This window comes from Anolis carolinensis, unplaced genomic scaffold (genome assembly GCF_035594765.1).
Source record: "Anolis carolinensis isolate JA03-04 unplaced genomic scaffold, rAnoCar3.1.pri scaffold_25, whole genome shotgun sequence".
Classification (NCBI taxonomy): Eukaryota; Metazoa; Chordata; class Lepidosauria; order Squamata; family Dactyloidae; genus Anolis; species Anolis carolinensis.
In genome coordinates, this window is record NW_026943834.1 from 163,418 (window position 1) to 174,494 (window position 11,077).

At 40.5% G+C, this 11,077-nt stretch overlaps 1 protein-coding gene across 1 annotated transcript; it reads left to right on the top strand.

The window, feature by feature from the left end:
• The first annotated feature begins 1,481 nt into the window (after window positions 1–1,481).
• Window positions 1,482–7,943, top strand: LOC103282882 (ectonucleoside triphosphate diphosphohydrolase 6). The gene is made up of 5 exons (XM_062966619.1): window positions 1,482–1,793; window positions 2,759–2,835; window positions 4,639–4,782; window positions 5,684–5,759; window positions 7,683–7,943. Exons 1-5 carry the CDS (start codon window positions 1,577–1,579, stop codon window positions 7,739–7,741), a joined length of 573 nt encoding a protein of 190 aa, XP_062822689.1. The 5' UTR covers window positions 1,482–1,576; the 3' UTR covers window positions 7,742–7,943.
• Window positions 7,944–11,077: the final 3,134 nt, after the last annotated feature.

The window sequence follows — 11,077 nt, forward strand, 5'->3', positions numbered from 1 at the left end:
ACTCTTCTCCCTATAGCCTTGCTATACTATTCAATTCTCTAAGCCTCCAGTGTAATTTCTACATTTTCATCAATCTCAAAGACAGCAAAGGCTCAGCCCATTTCTACCATACATCACACATGGGTTTTAATGGACATTGGTGATGCCATCAGAATATTTACTAGAACGCATTAGAGGTTTTTTTTTTAATGCATACTTAACTGTTGTTATACCATGGATGGATGGAGATTAATGACTGGCAAAAGCGAATTCAGCACATATTTGAACGGTATAATTGACTGACACAAGATGTAGTTAGTTACCAACAAGAGTAGTTGAAAAAAGGATTAGATTGCCAATTACTTTATTTGTACTATACCTTTCCTCCAAAATCTGAGACTCACAGTGGCTAAATTTACAGAGAAAATATAGTTATCCCAAGCCAATTGCCCGTCCCCTGAGGACAAGATTGAAAAGCCAACAGTTTATTAAGGAAACCTTGAAGTGTTATTTGACTCCTTGAAGATTTATTATTTGTTCATCAATAAAGACTTTGTTATTTCATTAAAGACTCAAAAGGCCATCCTTTTCAGGGAAATCCTTAAGAACCTCTCTTTAGGTGCCCTGGCTTCCCGCTGGGCATAAAGTATATGTCCTATACAAAAGACAATAGTTACAGGCCCAGCGCGTGACAGAACCTAGCCTATTCCTACTGATCAACTGTTGCTAAGAGTACAGAAACAATATACAGTAGAGTCTCACTTATCCAACATTCTGGATTATCCAACGTATTTTTGTAGTCAATGTTTTCAAAACATCGTGATATTTTGGTGCTAAATTCGTAAATACAGTAATTATTACATAGCATTACTGCGTACGTAATTCATTAATTCATAATGAGATTCTATACCCCGACGACCCGAAACAACTCCGATGGTCTGTCAGTTGCAGACGCTATGCGGGCAGTCGTGAAGGTCTTCCTGGCTGCCCGCAAAGCCGCGGAGTAGGCCCTAATAGCGGCTCTAGCCCGTGCACATTCACATTTGCCTCAAACAGACAAGAGTTCTTTCTCTCACCCTGGATATTCCACAGATATATAAACCCCACTTGCTTAGGTGAAATGTCAGAAGAGAATGCTTCCGGAACATGGCCATGCAGCCTGGAAAACTCACAGCAACCCAGTGATTCCGGCCGTGAAATCCTTCAACAACATATATGAAGGCCTTCTTTGTTACAGCTGCTATCTTTGTCCCATTTCCTTAATAGATAATGCTGTTTTATTTGATAAATACGCCTTTAAGGGTAATGATGTGTGGAAGACTAAGAGGTTGTTGTTAGTTAATTCACAATACGTGGTGACAGATTGGGTTGTGTTTGTACTGGTAACTATTTGGTAATGAACAGAAACTCTTAGCAGCTTCCTAATAATTTTAGGGAAATCTTAAGAGAAAGCTGTAGAAAGTTTCCACATCTTATTTCAACAGCCAAATGTTATTATTTTTGCACATTTGCTCATTTATCCGTTTTCTTTTTGTTTTAAATACAGAGGTGCCATGGGGAACTCTGGTTTGAAGTGAAAGGAGGATTATCAGAAGAAATGAAGATACCAAAACTGTTCTGGGTTTTTGCTGCTTTCATGTGTGCTGCTATGTTTGCTATATACATAAAATGGAATTTGAATGTCAAAACAAGAGATCTTCCTGATGACTTGAACAATCAGCTTGACGGCGAGACGATTTTCTACGGCATCATGTTCAATGCTGGAAGCACTGGGACACGCATACATGTATTTAAGTTCTCACAGAAACCAAAAGGTAGAATGACCTTTTTCAAATGAACATCCTTTGCTAACATTTACTAATTAGATGAAAATGTAGGTATGGCGGTCGCTTTTTTAAAAAATCATTGTGTACAGTGGGCATGGTCTAACTTCGGCCCTCTGAGTGTTTTGGACTCGAACTCCCACAATTCCTAACAGCCTACCGGCTGTTAGGAATTGTGGGAGTTGGAGTCCAAAACACCCGGAGGGCCGAAGTTAGAACATGCCTGTTGTACAATAATGGCAATGGCTACCTCTTGATATTTTGTAACTGCTTGAACTTGGTACACTATGAAAGCATTGAGATAAGTAATATTCTTCAATGTTCTGTATGCAATTAAAGGGAAGGAACACATTGGAGAATTTGATCTAGAAATAAAACTGGAGAACAACTTACAGAGTTTTGTCAACTCACTTTTTTTGTGCTGCAAGCACATTCTTCTGGCAGCTAAACAGAGGACTGCATATGTGAACCTCATTGAACAGCCAGTATATTTATATACACATAATAAGCGTGAAAGTGTGCATGTGTGTATGTGGCAGAGGTGTCCACTTACACAGACAGCCTCCCACCTCTACAAACAGCTACAACCCACAGTGCTGAGGAGCCAACAGAAGCACTCCCTCCTATCACATTGCAGGTTACAGTGAGCGCCACATCCCAGTGTTCCTTTCTCTCTCCATTGGTGTGGAATTTGCATGACCCTGCCCACTGCCTCTCCCTTAACCCTTTCCTACAGCAAACAGAGGAATTGATCAGCTTAAGCGGCTGAGGGGGAAAAGGAAGGGGCCTGAGGCTGTTAGGAATGATGGGAATTGAAGTCCAAAACACCTGGAGGGCCCAAGTTTGGCCGTGCCTTTCTAATTAGTATAGTTTTTCCATTTTGGTGTTTTCTAAATTTAGAAACCATTGGATTATATGTGGATTACTTTCATTAATATTTGTTTCCTTTTTAACAGAAATTCCCAGACTAATCCATACCACATTCAGAGCAATAAAACCAGGACTTTCTGCTTACGCTGACAATGTTGATAAGGTAATTTGAGTCATACAGTCCAGGAGGACATGCATTTGTGATTCTCTCTTTCTCTGCTCTATAAAATGAGCACTTTAAGCCATACTCCTGTGTACACTGACCTCTTGGGCACTGCGATAATTGTTTCTGAGTAAATATGTGTACGAATATAGTGTCAGATTACAGATTGCTTTCCAGTTGACATTAAAATTAATGTGCATTATGCTCTGTTGGATAATAGCTATTTCTGTAAGATGCTAAAGTCTTACGGTTTGTAAGGTTTCTAGAGATCCTGTGCTTTTCGAGACAAGGTGATATTATGCCAGATGGACAGAGTTGTGAGATCAACATTTTTATAACTCTTGAGACGTCACACAGTCTACCCCCATATTTGCTCTCCAGTCCTCAGCATCTATAAAAAGTTTAAAGCTGTCAGAAGATTGGTTTAAAAAAAATGTGATAATCTCAGGATAATATCTAGACCAGGGGTCCCCAAACTAAGGCCCGGGGGCCAGATGCGGCCCTCCAAGGTCATTTACCTGGCCCCTGTCCTGAACTTTAGACTTAGGGTTGACCTAAGTCTACCTGGTCTTTTGAGGTCTTTTTGCTTACCTATGGTCTTATGAGATTGTCTAGATGGTCTTTGAAGGTCTCTTTGCTTAGCTACGACCTTATGAGACCATCTAGCTGGCTTTTGGAGGTCACTTTCCTTACCTATGGTCCTATGAGACCATCTAGATGGCCTTTGAGGGTCCCTTTCCTTACCTATGGTTTTATGAGATTGTCTAGATGGCCTTTGGGGGGACCTTTCCTTACCTATGGTCTTATGAAACCATCTAGATGGTCTTTGAGGGCCCCTTTCCTTATCTATGGTCTTCTGATGGCCTGATGAGATCATCAACAATCTTAATTTTGGACTATTTCATCCTAGTCCGGCCCCCTAACATTCTGAGGGACTGTGAATCGGCCCTCCGCTTAAAAAGTTTGAGGACCCCTGATCTAGACTACTACCAAAAATTTTTTGAGAATGATTGGGGATATTTTGAATTGTATATGACAGGTCATTTAGATTATTTCTACCACACACTTTTGAATTGTATGACAGGAAATTTAGATGCATAGGAATTATTCTTATTCTTATTATTTACTTTATTTGTATCCTTTCTTTCTCCCATAGGGACTCAAGGTGGCTAACAATGACGTGACGCAATACAATTGAATTTAAAAACAAGGCAAATACACGCACACACACGTGTGTGTGTGTGTGTGTGTGCTGCCTCATGCAGCTATTTGTCCATCTGTGATATTATTGTGTGTTCTCATAGGTCTTGAGTGAAGTTTCTTTCCATCACTTGCAAACTCAGAGATGGGAGAACTTTGGGTTCTCCATGTGCTTTGGCTTGCAATACCCTTGAGTGCTAGTAAGCATAGCCAATTGTAATAAATTGTGAGAAGTATAATCTAAAACAGTGGTTCTCAACCTGGGGTCCCCAGAAGTTTTGGGCCTTCAACTCCCAGAAATCCTAACAGTTGGTAAACTGGCTGGGATTTCTGGGAGTGATAGGCCAAAACCATCTGAGGACCCCAGGTTGAGAACCACTGATCTAAAACATCTGGAAGGCCGGGTGTTGTTCAAACCTGTAGTACCTGAACTTTCTGCTTGGAGATGTTATATTCTCTCATATCATGTCCCTTCTTCCCAGATTATTTGAAATGAGTTCAAGCACAGCTCATATCAGGATTTGAATATTAGTGTATGCTCATCTTTTCCAAGTATGTTCTTCTCTTAAACTGCTAAAATACAGTCCTTTTTTGTCTCTCCAGAGTGCTGAAGGAATAAATGAGCTACTGGCGGTTGCTAAAGAGGATGTCCCTGAGAATTTGTGGAAGTCAACCCCTTTGGTCCTCAAAGCAACAGCTGGGTTAAAGCTTTTGCCAGGAGAAAAGGCTCAGGAACTGTTGGACAAGGTACTTTTTCTTTTTTTCTGTTATTGTCATATAATTTATGTAACTAGTGCACTTGTGATTTTGTTGAAACCGTTCTCATCAGAAATGTTGGGAATAAAAAATGATAGAAACATACAGATAGAAGCTGCATTAGAAATGTATTCTGATCTTAGAGGACACCATTCATATTCATATGCTATCCAAAATTTTGAAGTTGGGTAGTACAGTGTAATAGTAGGAATTTTGTCAGTAACTACAAAAAGACATTGGGGAAACAGCATTCATAGTCATGGCTAGCTGCTCTGTGGTTGTGGCTTAATGGTTCTTGTATCTTATAGATTCCAATCCAGATTAGCAATTGGTGTGCATCTGTACTGTACAATTAATGTAGTTCAACACACTACTTTAACTGCCATGGCTCAATGCTATGGAATACTGGGAGTTGTAATTTGGTGAGGCACACCAGCAGTCTTTGGCAGAAAAATCTGAAGACTTTGTAAAAGTATTCCATAGCCATGACAGTTAAAGTGGTGTCAAACAGCATTAATGCTGCCGTGTAGATGCATCCCTGGAGCATCATGTGAAGCAACATGGTGTCGCGTTACAGCTTTCCAAAAACGAAACACTCCTTGTCTTCAAATTTACATATAGAAAAAATAACAACAATGTAGCAATATAGGCTTGGCTGGTTTTTTTTCCTCTTAAAGATCATAGGTGCTCTTCTGAAAGATAAATCCATTTCCTGTGTACATGTGTAAGAGAATGTTTACTGTGTATCTGCATTTCAAAATAGGGAAGACCATCATAGTGTGAGAATATTTGCTAGAAGTCAAAAATCTAGCTGCAAAAGGTCATCGTATTTTCTGGGGGATGTTTCTGCTTTGCATAATATATTTCTAAATAAATCTTATTTTACATTTAGGTGAAGTCTGTTTTTCAACAATCTCCATTCTTAGTAGGGGATGATTGTGTCTCCATAATGGATGGAACGGATGAAGGTACGTGACTTTGTTTTCACACAGTTACTTTGATTCTACGGCCGCTGTAGCTCAATGGGTATAAACCCTTGTGCTGGTGAACTGCTGATCTGAAGGTTGGAAGTTCAAATTTGCGAGACAGGGTGAGATCCCCCTGTTAGCCCTAGCTCCTGCCAACCTAGCAGTTCAAAAATATGCAAATGTGAGTAGATCAATAGGTACCCCTCTGGCAAGAAAAAGCAAAAAAATGCCGTGATGCTGGCCACACAACCAGGAGGTGTCTACACATGCAGCCTCCTCAGCTTGGAAATGGAGAAAGAGCACCTCCCTCAGAGCCAGAGATGAGCATCGCCTCCAGAGAAAGAAATGAAAGGATAAGCCTTTGTCTGTGTATTTGTGTCTCATTGTATGTCATGTAACAAAGCATTGAATGTTTGCCTCCGTCTGTATATACTGTAATTCACTCTAAGTCCTTTCAGGGAGAAGGGCGTAATATAAATAAAGTATTATTATTATTATTATTATTATTATTATTATTATTATTATTATTATTATTATTGGCCCCTGGTGGCACAGCGGATTAAACTGCTGAACTGCTGAACTTGCTGACTGAAAGGTTGGTGGTTCAAATCCGGAGAGCGGGGTGAGGTCCCGCTGTTAGCCCCAGCTTCTGCCAACCTAGCAGTTCAAAAACATGCAAATGTGAGTAGATCAATAGGTACCGCTCCGGTGGAAAGCTAACAGCACTCCATACAGTCATGCTGACCGCATGACCTTGGACATGTCTACAAACTACCGATCCTTCAGCTTAAAAATGGAGAGGAGCACCACCCCCCCAGTCGGACACCAAGAGACTTAATGTCAGGAGAAAACCTTTACTACCTATTATTATTATTATTATTATTATTATTATTATTATTATTATTATTATTATTATATGGCAGGGACAGTTGTGTTCCTGCAAGTAGTTTCTGACTTATAGAAACCCTATTGTGGCATGATCTTGGCAAGATTTGTTCAGAGAAGGTTTTGTTTTTGCCTTCCTCTGAAGCAGAGAGAGTGAGATTTGGCCAAGGTGACCCAGTGGGTTTCCATGGCTGAGCAGGAATTTAAACCCTGGTTTCCAAAGCCATAGTCCAACACCCAAACTGCTTTACCATGTCAGCTTTCTCTTCTTGGGAGCTTTAGAGAGCAAATATGATTTTGTTGAAATAACTCCAATTTTTCTGGGATGGGGCGCATGCAGGTGTGTGTGTGTGTCTTTTCAAGATCCTATGATCTTCCCCTGATCTAATGCCAAACAAAGAAGGTGACTGAGTGAAAATGAGAAAGCTGCAAGTGACAAGAAAATAATGTGATCATTACTTTCCCAAATGCGGATAATCTGGTGTTCATGCCAGTTCATGTACAGCTTTCAGTAAATTGCCTCAGTACATAAGGGAAGGAAAGAGAGGCAGCATCCGGTAGATATGGTATCTTCTGTTTTATTTAAGGAGTTACTCAGCATAGTTTAACAAACAATAATTTCCTTATGCACATATCACTTGTGAGACAGAAAAAGTAGTTACACCCTTACTTTAGACAAATACGGCCTTGCATACATAAAAGCAGGATTCTTAGCTTGCATTCCTACCTATATAAAGAATCCTGTCATCAAAGAGCCCCCTGTGATGATTTTTTAAATAAACATTTCTTTTAGCTCACCAAAGTCTTCCTGGTCTAAGCATAGCCAATTTAGACTGCATATTTGGTGACTGACTTCCTGTATCTTTTGCTTGCAGTTGCTATCTAAAATGATTGCCAACTGAATTTTTAAATGTGCAGCAAAAACACAATTAGTTATACAAAATAAATCTGTAGCAAACCCAAATTATGATAAAAGAAAGGTTTGTATAAGTTGCAAAAGATTTTTTAAAATTTCCCTTGAATCTCTTTTTATACCAGGTATTTCTGCGTGGGTTACTGTCAACTTTTTAACAGGTATGTGCTTAAATAAACTGTAATATGTTGCTATTTTTCTGAAATATATATTGAATTGAAATAAACCTCAAGATTCATAGCACTATATGTACTTATTTAGATGTAAGTGCTATCTTTTCCTCAAGGACTGATGCTTAGATTGCATTTAATGAAATATCCTGTATTCACGTACCGGCTGTTAGGAATTGTAGAAATTGAATTCCAAAACACCTGGAGGTCTGAAGTTTGCCCAGAAGACAGGAGCAGAATTCAAAACGATCTTGACAGACTAGAGAGATGGGCCAAAGCTAACAAAATGAAGTTCAACAGGGACAAATGCAAGATACTTCACTTCGGCAGAAAAAATGGAAATCAAAGATACAGAATGGGGGACGATGCCTGGCTTGACAGCAGTGTGTGCGAAAAAGACCTTGGAGTCCTCGTGGGGAGGAAGATGAACATGAGCCAACAATGTGATGCGGCTGCTAAAAAAGCCAATGGGATTCTGGCCTGCATCAATAGGGGAATAGCGTCTAGATCCAGGGAAGTCCTGCTCCCATTATTCTATTCTGCCTTGGTCAGACCACACCTGGAATCACACTGAGTCCAATTTTGGGCACCACAGTTGAAGGGAGATGTTGACAAGCTGGAAAGCGTCCAGAGGAGGGCGACTAAAATGATTAAGGGTCTGGAGAACAAGCCCTATGAGGAGCGGCTTAAAGAGCTAGGCATGTTTAGCCTGCAGAAGAGAAGGCTGAAACATGATAGCTATGTATAAATATGTGAGGGGAAATCATAGGGAGGAGGGAGCAAGCTTGTTTTCTGCTGCCCTGCAGACTAGGACACGGAACAATGGCTTCAAACTACAGGAAAGGAGATTCCACCTGAACATCAGGAAGAACTTCCTCACTGTGAGAAGGGCTGTTCGGCAGTGGAACTCTCTCCCCCGGAATGTGGTGGAGGCTCCTTCTTTGGAAGCTTTTAAGCAGAGGCTGGATGGCCATCTGTCGGGGGTGCTTTGAATGCGATTTCCTGCTTCTTAGCGGGGGGTTGGACTAGATGGCCCTTGAGGTCTCTTCCAACTCTACTATTCTATGATTCTATGATTCTATGATTCTATAAAAATAGAAATAATATTTCCTATATGATGAGTATGTATGTGTATGGGGGTGGTGGAGGAAAATCTATTGTAAACAAAAGGCTGATCAAATTACTCCATGGATAAGTTCATGAGTCTGGTCTCATTATTTCAGGGTTAGTCTAAAGGCAGTCCTAAGCAAATAAACCTCTAGAATCAAGTTGGACAAACCCTTTTATCACCCCAGGTTTTTCTTTTTTAGCTAGCGAACCATGTACCCGTATTTATTTGAGCATAATATGCAATTGATTGTAATGCACACCTCAATTAACGTGTCAGGAGCAACTTGAGAAACTCAGATCAGCAAAGCCGGTGTAAAAAAAACCAGGCAGAACTGTGTGGCTATAGTTATAATGGGTAGGTAGAAGACAAAGGCTTCCCTTAGAAAAGACTGCCTGCTCATCAAGGAATAATAAATTAAATGGCAACGTGAGGACAAGGCTGATGTTAAACTTTCAATCTCAATCATGGCACAAGCCCCAGGATGACCAACAGCAATGTATTTACAGCTTCCCACAAGCTGGTGACTATAATGACTATGGTGATTATCTTTTCTCCCACTTTATTAAGCAGGTAATGGAGTAGGTTTGAACTGTAAGTGTAAAGAAGCAGTGTTGGCACACAAACATGAGTGGTGAGATGGCAGACTGGAAGTTAACTGCTTTCCAAAGGGAGGTACTTGAAGAGGTAGCTAATGCCTTCTCTTTCTTTCAACATTATAAAGCATATTTCATCATACAGTAGAGTCTCACTTATCCAACATAAACGGGCCAGCAGAATGTTGGATAAGCAAATATGTTGGATAATAAGGAGAGATTAAGATAGCAAACTTGCCCTCATTGACGTCTATCCAAATTTTAAAATGATAAGGGAATCAAAAGCAGGGGTTCTATATCTGGGTTCTACTCTGGGAAAAGGGTGGCATACAGTTGTAATAAAACAAATAACCAAACAAACAAATTGTATCAGGCCACAGTGGATATAGCCCGGTAGATATAGCCAAAGTAGATCTTTAGGTACTCTGGGCTTAGAAAGTTCAGGGCTTTAAAAAATATATAAATATTTTATTCTTTGGTAACAATATCAAACTTTTAAAATTTCAGAAATAATGTTGTGGGTGAAATTGAAAAGATTGTGTTGTCGAAGGCTTTCATGGCCGGGATCACAGGGTTGTTGTATGTCTTTCGGGCTGTGTGGCCATGTTCCAGAAGCATTCTCTCCTGACGTTTCGCCCACATCTATGGCAGGCATCCTCAGAGGATGGAGAAAACTAAGCAAAGAGGTTAATATATATCTGTGGAAAGTCTAGGGTGAGAGAGGTCAGTGTGAATGTTGTGTAGTTAATCACTTTAATTAGCATTGAAAAGCTTATCTGCTGTCTTCTTCCTGCCTCTGGGGCATCCTTTGTTTAGAGTCGTTAACTGCCCTTGGTTGATTCATGTCTGGAAATCCTCTGTTTTCAGAGTATTGCTTTTTATTTACTGTTCTGATTTTTGAGTTTTGTAATACTGGTAGCCAGATTTTGTTCATTTTCATGGTTTCTTCCTTTCTGTTGAAGTTGTCCACATGCTTGTGGATTTCAATGGCTTCTCTGTGTAGTCTGACATGATAGTTGTTAGAATGGTCCAGCATTTTTGTGTTCTCAAATAGTAATCTCTAAGAATGTCAGGTCTGCCATAATGCCCTCATCGCGCCAATCCCCTGGCCAGCTGCCAATCCTGTAAGTCTGACCTAATAGCCCTGGTGATTCTGATGTGGTGATGCATCCTAGTGGTGCCTGTTATGGCATCACATAGCCTCCTCAGGAAAGCCCTCCCTGGCGCTACAACCCGGCAAGAAAAGTTCAAAGGTAGGTAGGATAGGTGGTGAATGAGCCGATATTCTCCTGGGACCTTCCTGGGCACAATCTCTAATGGTGACACCCTCAGGTTGGGGGATGGAGGTGAAGAAAAGGGGCCTAAAACCCTACCTTCCTTAACCCCCTTCTCAATCTTATGTGTGACTATTGCCTCCATTCCAAGTGGACTTTAAATTTGTTGACCTGAAAGAGGTCCTAGGACCATGTGCTGGAATCCAAAAACCGTTGCTATAACCGTCAAGATACTCAGCTGCCGTGGTGTTTGGGTAAGTCCTCAGCCACTGGTCCAATTTTGGTATATTAATTGGGCTGGGTCCCTTTGGGAAGAAACTGGTTGTCTCTCCGGGCTGGCCGAAATGATCTAATTCTTCCACAGTTTTTTTA

What these genes read in the sequence shown, in the direction of transcription:
- LOC103282882 (XM_062966619.1), top strand. Translation starts at nt 1,577, where the DNA reads ATGAAGATACCAAAACTGTTCTGGGTTTTTGCTGCTTTCATGTGTGCT. An exon ending in GTTCTCACAGAAACCAAAAG is followed by an intron (nt 1,794 to 2,758) that starts GTAGAATGACCT and finishes CCTTTTTAACAG; the next exon opens with AAATTCCCAGACTAATCCAT. An exon ending in ACGCTGACAATGTTGATAAG is followed by an intron (nt 2,836 to 4,638) that starts GTAATTTGAGTC and finishes TTGTCTCTCCAG; the next exon opens with AGTGCTGAAGGAATAAATGA.